General features: G+C 41.8%; 3 protein-coding genes across 3 annotated transcripts; all 3 read left to right on the forward strand.

Moving 5' to 3' along the window:
• Positions 1-123: 123 nt before the first annotated feature.
• slc35e4 (solute carrier family 35 member E4) lies at positions 124-4,548 on the forward strand. The gene is made up of 3 exons (XM_058052216.1): positions 124-253; positions 1,047-1,657; positions 2,277-4,548. The coding sequence occupies exons 1-3, from the start codon at positions 150-152 to the stop codon at positions 2,777-2,779; spliced, it is 1,218 nt and encodes a 405-aa protein (XP_057908199.1). The 5' UTR covers positions 124-149; the 3' UTR covers positions 2,780-4,548.
• Positions 4,549-4,607: 59 nt separating this feature from the next.
• smtna (smoothelin a) lies at positions 4,608-9,582 on the forward strand. The gene is made up of 9 exons (XM_058052250.1): positions 4,608-4,746; positions 4,825-5,005; positions 5,338-5,429; positions 6,162-6,237; positions 6,324-6,458; positions 6,527-6,557; positions 8,473-8,590; positions 8,682-8,833; positions 8,909-9,582. Exons 2-9 carry the CDS (start codon positions 4,945-4,947, stop codon positions 9,054-9,056), a joined length of 813 nt encoding a protein of 270 aa, XP_057908233.1. The 5' UTR covers positions 4,608-4,746; positions 4,825-4,944; the 3' UTR covers positions 9,057-9,582.
• Positions 9,583-10,412: 830 nt separating this feature from the next.
• LOC131107196 (inositol polyphosphate 5-phosphatase K) lies at positions 10,413-22,920 on the forward strand. Its single transcript, XM_058056974.1, has 13 exons — positions 10,413-10,694; positions 13,077-13,532; positions 13,919-14,026; positions 14,130-14,238; positions 15,828-15,944; positions 16,407-16,582; positions 16,665-16,776; positions 18,075-18,184; positions 18,280-18,490; positions 19,251-19,388; positions 19,485-19,550; positions 19,628-19,732; positions 21,214-22,920. The coding sequence occupies exons 2-13, from the start codon at positions 13,081-13,083 to the stop codon at positions 21,676-21,678; spliced, it is 2,169 nt and encodes a 722-aa protein (XP_057912957.1). The 5' UTR covers positions 10,413-10,694; positions 13,077-13,080; the 3' UTR covers positions 21,679-22,920.
• The last annotated feature ends 241 nt before the right edge of the window (positions 22,921-23,161 follow it).

Here is a 23,161-nt window from a genome sequence, read left to right on the forward strand (position 1 = left end):
ATAATAAGCCATAAATAGCCATCTTAAGGCTAATAATAATAAGCAAATCCTCATTGAATTGTATTAAATCTAGTATGCAGTAAGTATTATTATTGTTTAAACAAGTGTTAAAAAATGGTGTAGTGTCTCTTTAAGACGAAAAAGAGCCCATGACGTACACGTTTGCCTCAGCTGTCAGCACTGTGGGTTTCTCTCCGCACCGAGATGCTGTCAAACGTCCCATCTACCGCCAAGGTGCTCGTCGAAGGACAAGGTAACAAGCCTGAATGTTAAACATATTGTGGAGGAAAACACAGTCTAAGTAGCCATTATGACGAAACCCGGAAGCAGCTCGGTGCTAATGCTAGATAAAACAGTAGCAGGCTGGCGTTACCTGTTTTTGACAGCTAGCTAGCTAAGCTAGCTGGCTACCCCTGGAGCTAACAGTTAGCATGATCACAACATTAGCACGGCTTCACACAGAGGTCAAATAAGGGAAGTGTTATGTCCTCTTAGCAACAACACTTTTTATTTTTATAGTGGTACAATATAGTTTTAAAGCGACTTTCACTTGAAGCGGCGCGGCAGCACGGAATGGGTCAGCTAACTTCCAACAATGTAGCGATGGTACACTATATTGAGATGTTCTCGCTCCTCATCTTGACTCATTTTTTTGTAACTTTTTATGCAACCATTTAAATCATAACAAACCTAATATGAGTCAAAGTCATGAATACTCGCACTAGAACATCAAAATAGTCTTCTTGTACCTAAATCAGGTCCTAGTTTTTGAGTTTTTGCACTTTCTTAGGTGGTGCTTGAACGCACCATAGTTGCTGTTACTCCCATGTTTATTGATCATCTTAACTTTTCATTCATTAGTGATGAGTAACTAGTCATTCTATCACTTTAAATGTGTTTAATAAGTGTGAGGTATATTGAAGACAGACCAGCTTGCTACCACTTCTACCTAGTAGTCTATGAGCATATAGAAACCCTCTTGTTTTTGTGAAAGCCACACAAATGAAATAATATATATTGTATTCCTCATTATGCTTCCCCTGCAGTGATGAGAATGATTCGATGATGATCCACAACGATGGCTTCTCAAAATATGAGGCAACAGTGCAACAGAGGGGCAGGAGGAGGCCTCCAGCAGAGATGCTCCATCTGCTCGCCGCCGTCATTGTTTGGCTAGTGACCGGCACCACCATCTCCAGCCTCAACAAATGGATCTTCGCAGTGTACAACTTCAGGTACCCTCTGCTGCTGTCGGCTCTGCACATGCTGACGGCCATAGTGGTGGACTACTGCTTGATCAAGTTGCGGGTGATCCGCCACAGAGGCGTGGAGGAGCAGGACCTGACCACCGGCGCCAAATGGAAAGTCTTCCTGCTGAGTCTTACGTTTTGCGCCAGCATCGCCTTTGGAAACATGGGTCTGAACTATGTCCAGCTATCCTTTGCACAAATGATCTACACCACCACACCGCTCTTCACCCTGGCCATCTCCACGCTGATTCTGGGCAAGCAGCATCACATCCTCAAGTATACAGCCATGATGCCCATCTGCCTGGGGGCATCCTTCAGTATCATGGGGGAGGTCCAGTACGACCAGACCGGATGCTTGTTTGTCATTGCAGCCACCATGTTTAGGGGTGTCAAGTCCATCCAACAGAGTGAGTGCGACTTTACCTTATTTTATGACGGTAGTTTTGACTCTTATTAGCCACTGTAAAAGCACTGTTCATGTAGATAATTTGGGAAGGGGCAGTCGCTGTATGTGACGGAAGAATACAGAGACTACATAATGAGGAGCTGTATTCGTTTCATGCTCGTATTCGGCAAAAATGAATTATCCGTAGCGGAAACTTGCCTACAACTCATTCCTATTATATTCATTCATTCATTCATTTTCTACCGCTTTTTCCTCACGAGGGTCACGGGGGTGCTGGAGCCTATCCCAGCTGTCTTCGGGCGTGAGGCGGGGTACACCCTGGACTGGTCACCAGCCAATCACAGGGCACATATAGACAAACAACCATTCACACTCACATTCATACCTATGGACAATTTGGAGTCGCCAATTAACCTAGCATGTTTTTGGAATGTGGGAGGAAACCGTAGTACCCGGAGAAAACCCACGCATGCACGGGGAGAACGTGCAAACTCCACACAGAGATGGCCGAGGGTGGAATTGAACCCTGGTCTCCTAGCTGTGAGGTCTGCGCGATCCCTATTATAAACAGTATATATTTTTTAAATAACATAGTTCTTCTACATGTCTTCCTCCCCCAGGCATTCTCCTCCAGGAGGAGAAGATCAACTCTGTCTTCCTGCTCTACCTGATGTCCATCCCCAGCTTCTGCATCCTGGCCGTGGCTGCCCTGGCTCTGGAGAACTGGGCCCTGTTGGAGTCACCGTTCCACTACGACCAGCGCCTGTGGCTCTTCATCCTGCTCAGCTGCCTGGGCTCGGTGATGTACAACCTGGCCAGCTGCTGCGTCATCACGCTCACTTCGGCCGTCACCCTGCACATCCTGGGAAACCTGAGCGTGGTGGGCAACCTGCTGCTGTCTCAGCTGCTGTTTGGCACAGAGCTCTCCGCCCTTAGCTGCGCCGGCGCCTTACTCACGCTGTCCGGCATGCTCATCTATCAGAACTCGGAGCTCATCGTCAGCTACATGGACATGCGTAGAGGCAAAATGAAACGCCCGCTGGAGTCTGACGAAACAGAAACACCCGACAAGATGTGTCCTCGACAAAGAATAGACGAGAAAGAGAAGGACAAGACAGATTGAGCTCCAGGAAGTGGTAATAATATTGACATTAACTAGTCAAGGGCAGCTGACCTTATAAGGTGATGTTGTGCCAGAGTAGTCATCCCCCTCCTCACTGTGCCAGTTCTACTATCCCATAGAGTCCAGAAGAAACAGTGGCCTTAAAAAAATGATGACTCCCTCTTCTCCTTCATTTACATATCACTCTGACACCATGGAGGTGACATGCATACACAAGCATGCTAAAACTGGTTGCATACCTGGCATTCACACATCACCTCAGCACCACTGTGAATCCAACTCATTTGCAGAGGACATTATTTTGTCAATGTTGTGCTGAAATGGTGTCAAATTTGAAGTGAACAAAAACTGTTACATCACTCCCTGTTTTTGTCTTAATCAGGGAATTAGGATTTTGGCAGCTTTTTCTGTTAAAGTTGTAAAAAAAACAAAAGAAAAGAAAACATTTTTTTCCAAATAAGATAACCTGTATTCTCCTCTATAAAGCACACAGAGCGCCTTTGGCTCGAGACCTACATTCGGAGCTCCAAATTGAGGCAATGAGTCTCTATAGAATTCCAACAATTACTTCTGTCACTCCAGCGTGCCTCCATAATTAGCGTTCCATGTGGTGAGCCTTTGAAGGTGAAATCTTGAGTCCCAACCAGTGTCACTTAATGTTTTTGTTTGTTTCTTTCGGCTTTTTCCTGATTATAAGACATTATTATTATTATTATTTACTAGCACATCTTCCAAACTGGACTTCTGCTGGACAATGCCTATTTAAAGATTTGTATGTTTTATTTATACATTTTATGACGGATGTGTAAATATTGCCCTTTTAATTATTTAAACAAAAAAGTATTTATTTTAAAATGCCATAGCAATCACTGGCTTTGTAATGTTGTATTGCATACATAGTAGAGTACCAGTCAAAAGTTTGGACAGTTTTCTCATGCTATTGAATGAGCATGTGTATACAAACTTTTGACGGGTGCTGGTACTGCACTCCTTTGTTGCCAGATGCAACATGAAGACGTACGGAAGCTGCTACTGCTTTCGGGAATGCTGACACAAGAAAGATCCCGGATGTTTTGAATGTGTATGATACGGTATGCCAAATGTTTACTTGTGTTTTAGCGCTTTCATTGCACTGTGTTGTCAAACTGGTTCCACACCAGAGAGACGGCAAAGCCATCCATTTTGATGTTACATTTTTGTGTTTACCTCATTTTCAGCTGTTGTAATGTACTTACTACTAATCCATACAGTAACACTGTCCAAACAGTTAAAATTCATCAATTTCCCAGTCCATTTCAATAAAATCATGGCTGGATTTTTAAGTTTGATGGTTTTTATGTGTGATTAAGCACAGGACTGAGATCAAGCAGCTTTTTCAACACCCACATGAAATGAGGAAATATTGCAAACAAATACAATGACCAGGATGAAACTTGCTTGTCCTCTCATTGTGATGGGTTGCAAAAGCTGCTTGGATGTTTTATTTCATGACTGTTTTACTGCTGTGCCGATTCATGAATGCATCATGCCTTATCCCAACATAGGATGCCTCCTAAAATGTTATTTTCCCTTTTTGTTGTGAAGGGGCAAACTAAATCTCCTGTTTTATGTACATACTGTACATTGAATGATATAACTTTCTTGTCACAAGTACCTCTGCCATTTTATTTACTCTTAGGTATCTCATTCAATGTAATCTTTTCTTTTACATCACTTGAGCCATGACTGTTCACTACTAATTAGAGGCATTAATGGGTATTTTTTTTAGTCTAAAGCAATTGCAAATGTTCACCGCTAGTGGGTGCAATTTCACTGAACTCTGACGTGTTGCTGTTATTGATAAACAATTCTTCCCTTTTCCAATGGAGTTTTGTTTAAGTTCTCCTATATATTTTTTAAAATTACAATACAATTAATATGAGAAACAGGCTGATTGTGCCCCGAAATGTCAGCATTTCATTTTCCAAGTAAGTGCGCCTGCAGCATTCCCTCAAGATCTTCTTTGTGATGCATGAATTAAGAGTTTGTCCTTTTGACATTTTTAGTGCCAAGCTGGAGAGGATCCAAAGGAGGATGAGCGACTGATGAACTTGTAAATATGGTTCACCCTCATCCCCCCCCTTTTCCCTTCTTGGGTGCTTCATGTAAGCACTCAGTCTCCAAGCATGCATCTCAGTGTGATCTCAGGACCATCCATAGGGAACACCCTCAGAAAGAGAACATCAGGTGAGTGCCTCCTGCATTAAGTTTGAATCCTTGAGTGCATTATTTTTCCACCCATTGCTTTATTAGGCTTGCCCGTTTTGCTTGTCTTATCAAATTCCTTCAGTGTGTGTGTGTGTGTGTGTCTCCTCAGCTCTCTCTGCTCCATTACTATATTTGTACGTGTTTTTGAAACACTTGGCCAGTTGCTGAGTTACACTTCTGCATGTTTCTTCAGTTTACATTCTTAATACTTAAACAGGCTGAGGGCCCGGGGATGTGACTTGTGCTCCCTCGCCGCCACTGTATTCACTTTTAAATCAAATCAAGATAATCCACCTTAAATCTTGCCTCAGTGATGGAGTCAGCACCTGAAGATGGACCTGTTGTGCGTGTGACCAGCGAGAGACTTGCTGCCATTGAGGATGAAGAGGTTCTTAACAAGATGGTGAGCAGACATAGAATATAACATATTCTTGGGTACACTAATCAACAGTATCAGCGGTTTAGCGACCCTCATGAGGATAAGCGGTAGAAAATGAATTGATGTATAGAACCAACATAAATGCTGAATTCCAAATAACAGCGCCCATAATGACAACATTAAAAAAAAGTTGTGTGTAGAAAACATATGTACAATATTCACAGCCTTTGTACTATAATTTGTTGATGTAACTTTGGAACATTTTAATATGTTCCTGTACATCAGTACTGGAATATGATTGTTAAAAAGGCAAATCCAGGCTAAATTTGAACAAAAACAATAAAAAAAATCCATATACTATGTTAAAATGGAGCTGCACGGCGGTCGAGTGGTTAGCGCGCAGACCTCACAGCTAGGAGACCAGGGTTCAATTCCACCCTCGGCCATCTCTGTGTGGAGTTTGCATGTTCTCCCCGTGCATGCCAAAACATGCTAGGTTAATTGGCCACTCCAAATTGTCCATAGGTATGAATGTGAGTGTGAATGGTTGTTTGTCTATATGTGCCCTGTGATTGGCTGGCCACCAGTCCAGGGTGTACCCCGCCTCTCGCTCGAAGACAGCTGGGATAGGCTCCAGCACCCTCCGCAACCCTCGTGAGGAAAAGCGGTAGAAAATGAATGAATGTTAAAATGTTCAAACTAAAATTTAATTGACAATATTTACACCATTTCATGCAATATTGTATGTGTTTGAAGATGGACAATGCTGCTGATTTTGAAGAGCGCCGACTCATCCGTGCTGCGTTGAGGGACCTGCTCAAGAAAAAGAGGGGTTGGTGTAAACTCTGGCAGGAGACATCTATTAATATCTTCAAAACAAACAAACAAATAATAAAACTTCCTCCATGTCTCCTCAAGACAAACGTGAGCAGGAGCGAGTATCCCGGCAGCAGGACTTGAGACAGCAGCAGGGCCTGAGCAAAAGAGGCGAAGGAAGAGGAGGAGTTGCTGGCATAGGAAGAGCGGCCATGAACCAGAAGCCTACAACACAAGGTGACTCACTGTGACTAATAGTTATTATTACTGTGCAAAACATTTGATTCTTTGCGTTTTTATATTAGGCCAACCTGCCGCCTCTGTGACAGCAGGAGGGTGAGTCACATGGCTTTTTCTTTCCTTCCAATACATAGTTACAGAGTGGACTAGCTACTGTTGTGTTCATTTAAAATTGTGTCAAAATCCTTACAGTTATTACCCTAATTGGCTGTCATATGCCAATCATTTTCCCTGGCTCATATCAATGGTAGTTATAACCTATGAACTCTGCCTGGCAACAAGGGGCCGCACATGTCATGGTTTGTTTTTTTTTTTAATGAAATTCATTCATTCGTTCGTTTGTTCATTTTCTACCGCTTTTCCTCACAAGGGTCGCGGGGGGTGCTGGAGCCTATCCTGACTGTCTTTGGGCGAGAGGCGGGGTACACCCTGGACTGGTGGCCAGCCAATCACAGGGCACATATAGACAAACAACCATTCACACTCACATTCATACCTATGGACAATTTGGAGTCGCCAATTAACCTAGCATGTTTTTGAAATGTGGGAGGAAACCGGAGTACCCGGAGAAAACCCAGGGTGGCCGAGGGTGGAATCGAACTCGAGTTTCCTAGCTGTGAGGCCTGTGTGCTAACCACTTGAACGCCGTGCAGCCCCAGAACGTCAACATTCATTCATTTATTTTCTACCGCTTTTCCTCACGAGGGTCACGGGGGGTGCTGGAGCCTATCCCGGCTGTCTCCACACAGAGATGGCCGAGGGTGGAATTGAACCCTGGTCTCCTAGCTGTGAGGTCTGCGTGCTAACCACTCAACCGCCGTGCAGCCCTTTTATGAAATTCCATATATTTTATACTTTTTTCCTTTTTTTTTTTTTTTTTTTACAATCCCTAATTTTTTTCAGGTCCGAGTTTAAATGTTTTTGCAGCTTTACAGATGCCATGTCTGCGGTCCTGTTGACCCCTAACTGGTCTATTTCAGGTGCCAAACGTGCCAAAATCTATTTTTTTCATATAAAAATGTGACTGGCGATTAAGTGGTGTATGATGTTTATTAAAACACACCTGATGGTTAATTAGGGCAACTGCGTTACACACTTGTGCACTCCAGCGAGACTGTAGGTCTCACTCACTTCATGCCGTTGTTCTATGGAACAAAATTGCAAAAGGTGCTGAAACCAATGCAGTGAAGGAGATGAGGGTAACAGACACGCATGCACATGGCAATTTATTGAAGCCGGCAAAATTTTAAAGTTTCTTTCCATTTATTTTGTGATTAATTCATTAGACCTAGGGCCCACAAGACATTTTTTCTTAGCAATAAATCTTATTCAATTTTTTAAAAATTGACCTGACAGTCCATATATTGCATTCTTTGGAACGGAGGCGCTGTTTGAGAAAGTACTGTTTGCTGATCCCATTTTTTAATATAAAAATGTATCTGTTGATTAATCTAATACCTCTGCCTCCAAAAGCCTGCTGGGCTGAATGCTGAATGTGATTGCATAATGAAGTGGGGGGGGTTAACTCCAGTAAATACCCGCCTGTTACCTCCGCTTCAACTCATTTTTTGTAAATTTGAGAGCTAAGAGCTAAGCTAACCATCCTATGACTGACAAATTTGCACATTTCTTAATAGTAAATCAATATTTGTTTTGAAGGAATGTGTTATGGTAATGTTCAACAACAAATATTGTAGTCTTACACAATATTATTATATATTAATATTATTATATTACACAATATACTAGTTGTAAGTATTTTTTTTATTATTGATTATCAAATACTGACGTAAGATGAGTAATTCCAGGCAAATTAACCTCCAGGCAAGTTTTTGCTTGTGAAATTATCCATTTAAATGACATGACTCACACTGATTTCCCTTTTGTTAATATATAAAATATGGCAGTTCAATCCTTTTCATGTTAAAGTACCACTGAAACAACAACTGTGCTCAGACTCCCAAAGTGATTGAATGTTGTCCATGTGCATTTTTATTTCTTATGTCCTCAGCAAGGCAGGTCCTACTCAAGCCACCAGCCAGAAATGTCTCCCTTCTGCAGTCCCCAATGCTAAAAATGTCAAACAGATGCTTCTGGACTGGTGCAGAGCCAAAACAGAACCATATGAGGTCAATATGTCCCTACTCTGCTTGGTTGTGACTTATTGCTGCTCTCTGCTCAAGCTATGCATATTCTGTATTCTCTACTTATTATTCAAAGGGGGTGGACATCCAGAATTTCTCTTCCAGCTGGAAAGACGGCATAGCGTTCTGCGCCTTGGTGCACCGCTTCTTCCCCGACGCCTTCGAGTACTCCGTCCTGAACCCTCACAAGCCCAGAGATAACTTTCAGCTGGCGTTCAGCACAGCGGAGTGAGCTTCAGCTCCCCACGCCACCATCTTGTCTATACTGTATGCGTCTATTACGACTGTGTTCTCTGTGTGCAGGAAACTAGCAGGCTGCCCCCCTCTGCTGGACCCTGAAGACTTAGTTCGGATGAAGGAGCCGGACTGGAAGTGCGTGTACACGTACATTCAGGAATTCTACCGCTGCCTGGTTGAAAAAGGCCTGGTTAAAACCAAAAAGCGTGCATAGGCTCTCCGGATGCCAAATATCAACCGGCATGATTATACATCATCTATGCATTTGCATTACTTAGGTGAGGATGAGGACAACATATTTACACTCTTTGTATGCCATAATGGAAAATACAGCACACTTTCTGTCGCAGATGCAGTATATGAAGGTACTATAAAGAAAGAAAGCTTCACGCATAAAGTAGATGACTATCTTGGTTGGCTTGTTAATGTGTTATTCAAATGAAGATGGGATCATGCCCTAATCAGCATCATTAACCCAGAGACACTATCAGAATAACTAGAGAAGCTGCATGTGTGTCATTTGGCCACTAGATGGCAGCTAGTAACAGTAAGTACACTATAACGTCATCCAATACAAGAGAGAAAAATTATTACTATTTTTATTATTATGGCTGTAGCTTGTGGCTTTTTAATGAATATTTTGGGTCCCTCATTTAGATGAGTGGGACAAAATATTAGCGTGTATATATATATATATCACTTGTGTTATATGCAGTTGTTCAGAGTGGAATAAAGTGAAATATTACAAGTGGTAATGAATGATTTCTAGCCTATTGCATGGAAGGTGGGGGGGTGCCACAAATTATTTATTTGTTTGAAAACGTATTTAAAAAAAATAATAGGTGAAAAAGACTAGTTAACTAGACTACAAAATTTAAATGATTTTATTCAATAAGCCATGAATTTCAACATATTTTTTATGTATTATCTATGATGTTTTCATGTTCAGATTTTTTTGCATTTTGTTACACTTAAATATTTCATCAAAACAAATGTAAATATTAGTCAACAACAACATAACTAAACACAAAATGCAGTTTTTAAATGAAAGGTTTTATTATTAAGACAGAAAAATCATCAAATAAGCATCTTTGGATGCTTTTGTGGGGTCTTTTGTGACCTCTTTGGTGAGTAGTCGCTGCTCTCTATGGGTCATTTTGTTTGGCTGGCTACTTCCGAAAAGGTTCACCATTGTTTTATATTTTATATATTTGTGGATAATGACTCTCACTGTGGTTTGTTGGAGTCCCAAAGCTTTAGAAATGGCTTTATAACTTTTTTTCCAGACTGATAGATCGTGTTATTTCAAATTGTTTGATGATCTATACTATATACTATATTATATATCTATACTATATATCACTATATTGATTTAAAAATCAAAATGTATTAATTACTCATACGTGTATTTTTTAATATCTTGTGTTTCTTCATACAGTATAAAGTGTAAGGTAAATTTTATTAAAGATTAAAGTTGAATTAGTGGTAAATTGATGTCTGTACTATAAGATGTTTGCGTCATGGATAGCGGGGGGGGGGGGGGGGGGGTAAGTGGATGACGTGCAGGATGCTGCATGTTACAACATTGAGTCGGATGATAGCCAACCACCATCATCTGTCAAACAGCAGCAACATGCGCGCAGTCACATGACCGTTCGCCTCCTGTCCTGTCCTGTCCTGACAGCCTCGGGTGGCGTGCGCATCCTCCATCAAGACCTCCGGAGTGTGTGGACTCCCTTTAATGGCGCAGGTTGGCGTGCGTGCCACAGCGGAAAGGTGACCAATGCTCAACCACCACCTTGAAGGAATTTATCAGCTCAACTTCACCTTGGAGGAACAGCACGTATGAAAGGTAGGACACATCATTTTTTTTATTGCAATATGACCTCGGCAATGCTCGGATTTGGTGCTGATTTAGTCTTCCTTATAAGGCAGACACTAGATCCTCATTTGCATATTATAAATAATGTAAAAGCAGTGTCATTTCTGTTTGCTTAACAAAGGAGCAGCTCTCATCTGCCTGGAAAAAAGAGGTCAGGTGCTAATTAACATTGCACAGGAACAGACCACAGGTCCTAACTTTGCAGACTCATGATTGCATCATCAGTAGGACTCATTACTGTGAGGTGCAGGTGCTCTGTGCACTGTGACGTGCGTCAAACAACACAATTTCACCCAAGCAGCAGTGCCCCACCACATCCAGCAGATGGCACTGTAGTACAAAACAGCCTTATATTGCTATTTACATTTTGTACAGTCGTTCATTAAATTTGCCTCGTGTGTAAGTTGCCATCATCCCAATTTTGTGTCAATGATTTCCATGCAGAGCAGGGACATGGCAAAGAAAAAAAAGGTGTTTCTGCCGCATCTCCCTGTCCGTTCTGTGCTGAGCAACAACGTGTGTTTATTCTGCCTAGCAACAAGTGAGCCATACAAATATTGTCATCGCTAACCACATTCCAACAATAATCAGCAAGCTCATCACTTACTTCTCCACAGTTCAATGGAAATACATTTAGATTCGAGTTCAATAAGTGTATCTTCAGTGAAATATTGCAGCCAAGGTCTTTGTAAGACTTCATGAGATTTACAACCAGCTGCTTATAATTATCTGTGTTGTCGTTTGCAAGAAAATGTGATGCAAAAGTCAATTTCTGCTACAGTTCAGGAACATTTTTTTTATAAATGAATGTATTGGGAAGCGGCACGGCGGTCGAGTGGTTAGCGCGCAGACCTCACAGCTAGGAGATCGGGGTTCAATTCCACCCTCGGCCATCTCTGTGTGGAGTTTGCATGTTCTCCCCGTGCATGCGTAGGTTTTCTCCGGGTACTCCGGTTTCCTCCCACATTCCAAAAACATGCTAGGTTAATTGGCGACTCCAAATTGTCTATAGCAGGGGTGCTCATTAAGTCGATCGCGATCTACCGGTCGATCGCGGAGGTGGTACTGGTCGATCGCGGCGTGACATTAAAAAAAATATCATCCTAGCATCAATGCCGTCACTTGATTTATATACAGGGGAGCCATTCAGATGACAACCTTCGGGTGACCAATCAAATCAAACAACGTCTCTAAGTGCAGCAGAACTTACGATGTCAGCCTATCATCCATCTCCGTTACTTGATTGACATACAGGACAACCAGTCAGATGACAACTGAATTTTGACCTTTAGGTCACCGCTCATGCGTAAACAACGATGCAAAGTGCTAAGCTAGTCGGCGAATTGCGTCAGATTTTAAGCCCTCGCTAAAGTTTATGGTCACTAAAATGAGTGAAGGAGCTGGACCAAGTAAAAAGGCAAAAACATATCACTTCCATACGGAATGGGAGGTGGACTTTTTTTTTCACAATGTCTTTTTCGAAGTGCGTTTGCCTGGCTAACCTGGCTATCAGCAGCTACTGTCCGGACTATACATCCCTGGCTGATTCAATTCAGTGCAAGTCATCAAAGTAAACTCATTGTAATTACAAAAAATGGTTAATTATGTGTGTTTTGCAATATTGGCTCATTTGGTTATGTAAGGTACATCAACATACGTTGTACGTACAAATAATCCTCAATACATTTGAAAATAAATAGATGTTTTGCATTTTTGTAGTGGGTAGATCATTTTGACTCGGTCATTTTAAAAGTAGCTCGCATGCTGAAAAAGTGTGAGCACCCCTGGTCTATAGGTATGAATGTGAGTGTGAATGGTTGTTTGTCTATATGTGCCCTGTGATTGGCTGGCCACCAGTCCAGGGTGTACCCCGCCTCTCGCCCAAAGACAGCTGGGATAGGCTCCAGCACCCCCGCGACCCTCGTGAGGAAAAAGCGGTAGAAAATGAATGAATGAATTGGGAGGCGGCACGGCGGTCGAGTGGTTAGCGCGCAGACCTCACAGCTAGGAGATCGGGGTTCAATTCCACCCTTGTCCATCTCTATTTGGAGTTTGCATGTTCTCCCCGTGCATGCGTGGGTTTTCTCCGGGTACTCCGGTTTCCTCCCACATTCCAAAAACATGCTAGGTTAATTGGTCACTCCAAATTGTCCATACGTATGAATGTGAGTGTGAATGGTTGTTTGTCTATATGTGCCCTGTGATTGGCTGGCCACCAGTCCAGGGTGTACCACGCCTCTCGCCTGAAGACAGACAGATTTCAAGCAGGCTAACATCCTAACACAATGTTAATGCTACTTACTATCTTTCATGGCCAGCCATATTTAAAGGTTCTCCTGCTGTTCTTTACAGGCTGATGGATCACATACAGCAGAAACAAACCGCCGCCAATTCATGTGGTCCCAAAGTGCAATCTAGACCCTGTCCAGTTTTACCTCGAGGGCCACCTCTGATTAGCCAATCAGGGACTCCGCGGGACAAGCAGTCTGGACTTAACCCTCCCACAGCGAGAGACCACATCAAGTCCGGGTCTGATATAAGTCGACCGAGACCCACCTCCCTCGGAACTAAACCAGCACCCAGACCTGTTAGAGTCCCAGTATGTCCTACCAAGGACATAGATTTGATCCCAGTTTGCATCTCAGGACCTCAGAATTTCAATTCTCATTCCCCATCTGAGTTTCCAGTCCCTCTTCAGATTCCTCAGTCCTCATCCTTGGGACTAAATTGCAGCCTCAGTCCTCAAGCACCCGCCTTTACAACACAAGTGCAGTCTGAAAAGACAAGCGGAGATAACAATGACTTCAGGTGAGACGCTGAAGTGTTATGAATGACTTCCAGCTATTATATTATATATTATATTATATCATAACATTCAGTTGGTGGTCTTCCCAATGCTGACTAGTCCATTCTAGTGGCTGCCCATTTGAATCACCGTTCTAGGATAAACCACATGGTTCTACCACTTTTATAGATGAGTATATGGCACCTAATTGGTTGGTATGTTACCAAAGATGATTTTAGATTATTCTCACTAAGACAATGTCTACTGTTTTGTCCCCACCCCTCCAGTGTGTTATGTAATAACGTGTACAGCGAGGATGAAAAAAAAAAAAGAGATTAAGGATTAATTGCACTTAACTACAGCCTGCTCCAGATTAAACAGCACTGAAAGTTAATATCAACCATCCCAGGGTCCACATCGCCACATGGAACGTGGGTTCGGCAGTGCCACCAGATGACATCAGTGCTCTATTCGGTGAAAACTTGTCAGATGGTAGTGTTGACATGTTTGTCATTGGGTAAGCAGCAGATACTTAGCCAGGAACACCTACTCGCTCATCTGTCCCCTTCCTGCTGACCGGTGTTGTCTGTTTTTGTGTGCGTCCTCACGCTGTCCTCCAGACTACAGGAGGTCAACTCCATGATCAACAAACGCTTGAAGGATGCTCTTTTCTCAGACCAGTGGAGCGAGCTCTGCATGGACACACTCAGCCCCTTTGGATATGTCTTGGTCAGTCAATGAGAGTTTAAGGCTCATACAGGACACCTAAGGATGTCCATATTGCAATATAGCAGGGTTCACATATTGCAGTTGTCCTTATTTGATGTTCAAGTATGTGTAGTTGGATACTTATAAATGGAAATAACATTATCATATTTAAATTGTTTAAAAGGTTCTGGGTGAAGCTGGGCCGCATCAGGTTTTCAAAAAAAAAAACCCAAAACGCATTTATTAAAACCTGGAAAAAAAAAATCAATAAAAAATGCTTTTGCTTCTGCTATACCGTACACTTTTTCATTACTTTGGTTCCGGTTTTCCACACCAAAATATCTGATAAAACATTCCACTGTTCTCAAATCTCTTAATTTTTATTTTTCTATACACAAAATAAGATAAAAATAAATAAATAAACAAATTAAGAATAAAGATCAATCAATCAGTAATAAATAAATAAAATAATAATAAAACAGCAAATAAGAAAAACGTAAGAAACCACATACAGTTGGTAGAGAAATTATTTTTTTTCAGATTCAAATGTACAGTATTAACAGTTATTTAACCTTTCACATGAACATTAAGGAAACTTAATAATTTTACCCAACTAGCAAGTTAGCATCGTACTCAGTTCCATCTGGGAGCAGCGTCGTAACTTTAACAACATGTTTGATGAGATTATCTTTATCTTGACGTGTATTTTCCGTTTTATTTCATTTCAACATTAAACTTTGGTATCAAGGTGGGGGCCTCAAACTAGCGTCTCGCGGGCCGCATTTTGAGTTTGAGACCCCTGTATTACATCATCATAGCCTCAAAAGTGGTATCATTTGGAGCACGAGCAAAGTTATTCGGCAAACTATGCCTTAAATGCTCCGAACCTGGATATTGTATTTTAATGCATTGTTTACTCTGTTTTTCACTCAACTCTATTTTTGTTTCTTTTTCCTCTACTGTAAAGCGTCTTTGAGTACTCTGAAAAACCCTATACATACAAATAAAATGTATTATTATTTATAAAAGTCAAACTAAACTTTGGCTAAATTTCATCATGAGCAAAGTCACGCGATATGTCAGCAAATCTCGTGAGACTATTTCAGGTGTATTTCCTTGGATTTGTGCTTCCCGCCAAAACAATCTGTTTTAATTTACTGGCTACGAGCAGCTCACAAGCTACCGGTTGGAGACCTCTGACTTACCTTATTACCACTTACAACAACTTTCATACTAGCTGAGAGCCTGGCCCTTTAAAAAGTATTGCATTGTGATTGGCTGTAGACCATTGTCAATCAAATGCCCTTCAAGCTGCTTCAAGTTGCTAGCTTGTTAATGAATCTTCGGTTTGAAGGAATTTGAAGTACGGCAACAGGAGGAGTACTGCAGAAATATGTTTTAACAAGGATACAAAAACGCTACAGTACAGTGGAACGGAACGATGAAAAGGCACATACCTGGAGGTTGATGATTAGATTCGAAACAAGGGTGTGACCTTTGTTTAAACAAGAGAGAAATGTGATTGACAGGCAGGCAACAACATTGATAACAATGAAAGAATGAAGGAATTTTTATGTATTTTTTATTTTTATTTTTTTCCTTCAATGCAGGTGGCATCCCAGCGAATGCAAGGAGTCCTGCTGCTGGTCTTCTCAAAATTCTGCCATCTTCCATTCCTCCGGGGCATGCAGACACAGAGCACACGTACAGGACTTGGGGGATGTTGGGTAGGCGCGGGGTCCGCTCACTCTCTTTTTGACATTGCAGAATTGATATTGCACATCTCAGTAGACAGAATTAGGACGAGGAGGCTTTGAAAGGCGGTCCTCGCCAGCAGGTGTTTGCACGTGTGGCTGCATATGTCAGAGTGTGACCTTCATGACTGAGAGTGTTGATGTCAGCAAGCATTACAACAGTCTGCTGCTGCTGCTGCAGTCTCCTTCTCTTTGAGGTCAGTGCCGCAGCAGCAGGCGTCTGGCCCACATTCTGCCTCAAAAACAAGCGTAGACCTCTGCCAAGCTTTCAACATTTGTCACCATGTATAGGAAGTCTGTATTTGGCTGCCACTCAGCCTGCTTTTTAGTCAATAAGATGCTGTGGAAAAGAAGCGTGGAAAAACTACATCCTAACCCTCAATGAGTTACAACAATGTCAACATGTTCAAAGGGAATTTTTTGTCCTTTTCACAGGGTAATAAAGGCGGTGTGAGTGCCAGGATGGCCGTGTTTGGCCACCCGGTGTGCTTCCTCAACTGTCACCTCCCCGCTCACATGAGGAACCTGGAGCAGAGGATGGAGGACTTTGAGAGCATTCTGCAACAGCAGCAGTTTGAAGGAGGAGCTGCCACCGGGGTGCTGGATCATGAGTGGGTGACTATATTGATATTGTTGTGACTATTATTGCGACTTCTCTTACGACACTACATTTTTCCCTTTTTGCCCTTTTAGTGTTGTCTTTTGGTTTGGGGACTTGAATTTCCGAATCGAAGACTATGACATCCATGTGGTGAAATGTGCAATAGACAGCAATAAGTTTCCTTTGCTGTGGGAAAGAGATCAGGTGAGTTTTGCACACTTATCACCAGCAGAGGGCGCTGTTGCTGAAGCTGAATGCTTTGCCTTTCAAAGAAAAGCAACGTGACTTCACAGAAATGCTTTATTGCCATATGCATTATATAAGATAAGTTGCATTTTGATAGTGATAAAGACATTTTCTCATTTCCCTATGACTCACGGTTGCTGATTCTTTGTGAAGTGTATTTGAATTACTGTATGTATACTGTATGAAAATCATCCGTTCTGGTGTTAAACTACTACACTCAATTGTCAAATTTGCATTGTTTATTGACACAAGTGTAAAAATAAGCAAACCACTTTGATATAATGTTAACAAAAGTATCGAGACACGGCTTCATACCTTAAACCAGGGGTCTCAAACTCAATTTACTTGGGGGCCACTGAAGCTCGGGTCTGGGTGAGACTGGGCCGCATCAGGTTTTCCAAAAAAAAAAAAAAAATTAAAAAAACTTCGCTTCGGTTCCAATTTTCTACAATAAAAGCTCTGATAAAACATTCCACTGTTCTCAAATATCTTACTTTTTATTTTTCTACACAAAATAAAATGAAAAATAAATAAACAAATCAAGAATAAAGAAAATCAATCAATCAGTAATAAATAAATAAATATAATAAAAATAATAAAAACTTAAGAAACCACATATAGTTGGTGGGTAGACAAATTATTTTTTTTCAGATTAAAATTAACAAAGCATTATTAGAGCCCTGTAGACATGACAAAACACGACTATAGTCACATTTATACTCTTTTTATTTACAACATATTGCGCAACTGCAGGGTCTTGAGACACATGCTAACTCGCAAACTAGAGAGCTAGCAACCTAAACGGTCGCCTTCAAGTTATTTCCTTTAAACTTAAATAGCCAAAACCTTACCACTTCCACACGGATAGAGAGGATAACTATTAACAGTTATTTAACCTTTAACATGAACATTAATCAAACATAATCATTTTTTCTGGGTACATGATACCATACAGCATCCATATCAAACATTAAACTTTCATATCAAGGCGGCCTCAAACTAGTGTCCTGCGGGCCACATTTGGCCCGCGGGTCGCGTGTTTGAGACCACTGCCTTAAACTAACACCATGTGGAGATGCTGATTCTTCTTTTGGAATGTTACAAAAAGCCAAATAAAAAGCAAACTTTAGAGGTTTTTCTGGATGATTTATGGTGATTGCAGGATGCACACTAAAAGGAACATATAGTTAGGGTAAAGTAGTATAGTGTGCATGTGTGTAATCTATGAAGGGATGCCGTGTTTGTTTTGTTCTCAGCTTAACATGGCTAAAAACACAGAATCCATTCTGGAAGGCTTCCTGGAGGGTCCGCTTCAATTCCCGCCCACGTATAAGTTTGACGTGGGCACACACACCTATGATACAAGGTCATAACCTCAACTCCGACACAAGTTTTTATCTCTAAATAGTCATGTGCTGAAGGTAACGACCATGTTTTTTTTTTAAACCTCATTTGTCTCAGTGCAAAAAAGAGGAAGCCCGCATGGACCGACCGTATCCTTTGGCGCCTCCGCCACAAGGGCTCCCCGGTTCCGACTCACAATGCAGCCCTGCAGAGGGGTCTGACCTCGTGGCTGGGTGGTGCCACCAAAGTTACACAGCACGCTTACAGGAGCCACAAGGCCTTCACCATCAGTGATCACAAGCCTGTGTCTGCTCTATTCTCTTTGCATGTGAGTCACTCTTTAATAGAATGTTTCATTTTTTTTATCATTCATCATTACATTTTACAAAATATTAGGAGTATAGTATTGGGGATTTTGTGAAAAATACATAATTCACACAAAAATAAAAATACTGTAATATCATAGATTAATACAGTACATGAGTGAAAGACCATTGGCTAAATTACAACAAAGAAATACAGTGGTGCCTTGGTTAGTGTCATGAATTAATTCCAGAAGGTCAGACTCAAACCAAAACGGACTCGAACCAAGACAAGTTTTCTGATAGAAAATAATGTAAATCCAATTAATTGTTTCCAGACACACAAAAAATGTAAAGCCCTTTGTATTCAGTTGTGGACTGCACAGAAAGCTTTCTAGACCTTCCAGAATCTGAACCTATTCCAGCTGTATTTCCTTGGATTTCCAAAATGGTCTATTTTAATTGATTCCACCACGGCTCGCCTCCGGGCACACCCACTCCACTGTGATTGATCACACTCCCAAGCGATTTCGAGTACCTCCGGACTACTGCCGAACCCCACTTTCTAATTTCATTGGTATAGGAGTTCATAATAAAAAATAAATATGACAACAACTGAACATTTTGCATCATTTCACCTAGTTCCGCAAAAAGGGAGAGGGCGGAGAGGAGATTATGCTTGTAGAGCTATCATTTTTAACTGTCACTGTACCGCATAAATATTAAATATACATGAAAAAATTGGTAATATTATGAGCATCAACATACAGTCTACTTCTTTTCTAGTTCCCCTTTATGGTGGACATGGCCCTGGTGGAGATGCAGGTAAACAAGGAATGGTGTAAAGTCTCCGACGCCACAGTAAGATTGACGTTTGCATCCAATTATCATCGCAGCTCATGGGACTGGGTCGCAATATACAAGGTCAAAATACATACATATTTGTTATTCTCCCATAATAGACATGATTACATTTATAAATTGTCACTTATGCATGTGTGTGTGTGTGTGCGCGCACAGGCTGGATTCCGTCACCACAAAGACTACCAAGCTTACGTGTGGACCAAGGGAGAGCATGCAGGGCAGGTGGGACACATGTTTCATCATTCATTCCTTTTCAAAACAAATCTCTGGGATTACTTCTCCCTGTTTGTTGCTTACAGGTGTGTTTTCCAGAAGAGGACCTGCCTAGAGATGATGGTGAATACATCCTCGGCTACTACAGCAACAACATGAACAGCATTGTTGGTTTGTCATCGCACATCCAGGTATGGCTGCCATGATGTTTGGGATACATGGGTTCAGCTGGAATATGTCACAAATATTCAAACTATGTTACTTGCAAGGTTGATGACCTCATTGGGTGTATATGATACTGTACGCATCAGGTACCGATAAAAAAAGAAAAATTGACAAGAGCGATATGATTCATACACAAACTCATAAAAATGTGTATGTCATCAGAATGAAGGTCACATAACTCATACACACAATAAAATATCAATAGTTAACGTTTATGACAAAAGATAACACGAACATTGTGTGGGTGTCTGGCCTCAATTAAAGCGCTGTAGCATGCAGTTTTTTGGGTGTTTTCTTTTTTTTTAGCATATGAAATAATCCACACTCATGAGGAAAAAGCGGTAGAAAATGAATAAATGAATGAATATTTATTAGGGTGGTCGAGTGGTTAGCACGCAGACCTCACAGCTAGGAGACCAGGGTTCAATTTCACCCTCAGCCATCTCTGTGTGGAGTTTGCATGTTCTCCCTGTGCATGCGTGGGTTTTCTCCGGGTACTCCGGTTTCCTCCCACATTCCAAAAACATGCTAGGTTAATTGGCGACTCCAAATTGTCCATAGGTATGAATGTGAGTGTGAATGGTTGTTTGTCTATATGTGCCCTGTGATTGGCTGGCGACCAGTCCAGGGTGTACCCCGCCTCTCGCCCCAAGACTGCTGGGATAGGCTCCAGCACCCCCGCGACCCTTGTGAGGAAAAAGCGGTAGAAAATGAATGAATGAATGAATGAAATAATCCTAAATGTAAATTATCTGTTCCAGGGTCAAACAGTCCCCATCTTAAAACAGTTATTAACTGTAGAGACAATGATTCAATTGCAAATATAAATAGATGTTCACCACTGTTGGTGGTAAAACTGAGCTCTTGTCAGTTTTGTGCAACTTTAAATGCATATTTTGGGTTTTTTTCCTCATAATTTTGGTGGAATTCCAACCTCAAGGGTGGTTAATCTTTGTAGACCATGCACCTAGGCGACCCGGTAGTTACCTGAAAAGGGGATTTAATTGGAGTATTTTCATTCATTCATTCATTTTCTACCGCTTTTTCCTCACGAGGGTCGCAGGGGTGCTGGAGCCTATCCCAGCTGTCTTTGGGCGAGAGGCAGGGTACACCCTGGACTGGTCGCTAGCCAATCACAGGGCAAATATAGACAAACAACCATTCACACTCACATTCATACCTATGGACAATTTGGAGTCGCCAATTAACCTAGCATGTTTTTGGAATGTGGGAGGAAACCGGAGTACCCGGAGAAAACCCACGCATGCACGGGGAGAACATGCAAACTCCACACAGAGATGGCCGAGGGTGGAATTGAACTCTGGTCTCCTAGCTGTGAGGTCTGCGCGCTAACCACTAGATCACCGTGCCACCCCTAGACCGCCCTGCCGTCCTAATTGGAGTATTTTTTTATGATATTAGCTAATTTCTTCATCTTTATCCACAGATCAAGATGCCCATCCACAGCCCATCCATCCTCCGTTCAGACAGCACTGAGGTCAGCTCAGAAGATGACAGCACCTTGGTCCTCCTGGCTCCCAACTCCCGCAGCCCGAGCCCCAAAACCAACAAGCATCACTGCCGCCACCGCCGCAGCCGGAGCCCAGCCGTCTCCGCTCTCTCGTCCAACCCCCTCCCTTCCCTGCAGGGCCTCAGCCTATGTCCCCGCTCCAAAGAGACATGCAGCCTGTCACCTGGCTCCGCCTCTAAAAAGGAACACCTGGTTTCTACGGGTTCTGTCTCGTCTCCGGCCATCAGCCCGCTCAGTCCATGTAGCCCCGTGTCTCCGGGTAGCGGGGTTTCGGCACCGGAGGCCCTGATTGCTGCTATGTTGGGGGAGCATAGGCCTTCTCAGGTTAGCCCTACAGGGGTCAAACACATTGGACATGGGGGGCAAAGGAACACTACATAAAACCTAGAAGAGAAGGTAAGAATAGTACTGTGCAAACATTCCGCATTGCATCTTACACTGTGTTTAGGTGGGAGTCACATCTCAATTACAAGTGCTTTTATTGGCTCCCGTGCTACATGCAACATGTAGAAACATGTAGAGATGGGTTGAAAACATGCAGACACTCCAAATATGGACTGGCTGCAAAACACTACATATGAGATCAGGTGATTCATCAGTAGTTATTAGTCATGCATAGAGTAAATCAATTTAACATTGTAAAGTACACCATTGCAGCTTTGTGAGTAGACTCCCCATGAATGGCTAATGTCCAGGCTAATGTGTTTGTTTCCTTGTTTGCTTTAAAGGTCCCATATGATAGTATGAAAGGTGCCGCAATAGCACAGTGGAAGTTGTCCAAAATCTACTCTTGATGTTTAGACGGTTTAAAAGTGCTTTTAGTCAGCCCAACCGGGAGCACGTTTTGAGTGTCTGTAGCTTTAATGCTAATGAGCTGTGTTTGTCCATGAGTATGTGGGCGCCCAGAAGCGCTATTGTGTACTTCATTCACTTTTTACATATGCTCTCCACACTCGTCCCGACGTAATAGATGACATATTGTATATAACATACAATAACATAACATCAATGCGTGGGCTAGGAGGACACAAACATTAGCAACGCTATCATAGCTATGTGAGTTACCGTGCTAAAATTACACTCACATGTCAACAGCAACATCATGCTAGATTAGCCTCGTAGGTGAAGAAAAACTAAATCTATAGTTGGCATAGCTCCAGGCTTTATTTTTAGATAAAGCTAATACAGAAAGAATCATATGGAAGGTTGTTTTTCCACATTTGCCACTCATAAACAGGCTCTGAAGACCCATATTACTGTATCATGTCATTATTAAAAATTGTTATTCATAATAAGGGACCTTTTGAATTAAAAAAAAATATATATTCCAGATGTGACTGTGCTAATAAAGGCTAACACGATTACTTTAAAAACGCATTACCGTGTCCGCAATGCAGCTTTCCATAATTTGACAAGCATAGCAAATTTAGTACATACGTGTTGGGAAAACACAAGTCTATAAGTTGAACCTTTGCTACGGTCACCAGATGCTATCACATCAATAAACACGACGGAGATGTACTCAAGAGCCTGTGAGGCTTATCTGGAAGTTTAAAGTTCCATAAGCCTTAGAGAGGCTTTCGATTTCAGTATGATGCGGTAGAAAAAAAAAAGCATAATAAAAGTTTAATAAGTAAACCACATTTGTTTTATTGAATGTCCTAGATGTTTTACTTGTACTTTCGATACAGTATTTATGTCATCCAAAAATGCTATTTTTTCCCAGCAAAGCAATAGTTATTTTAGCATTCATAAAACACCCTTAATAAGTATTAATATAAACTACAATATTAATAACATTGATTAATACGAAACCTCGCTGCATGGCGGTTGAGTGGTTAGCATCACAACTAGGAGACCTGGG

The sequence above is a fragment of the Doryrhamphus excisus genome, chromosome 2 (genome assembly GCF_030265055.1).
Source record: "Doryrhamphus excisus isolate RoL2022-K1 chromosome 2, RoL_Dexc_1.0, whole genome shotgun sequence".
Taxonomy (NCBI): domain Eukaryota; kingdom Metazoa; phylum Chordata; class Actinopteri; order Syngnathiformes; family Syngnathidae; genus Doryrhamphus; species Doryrhamphus excisus.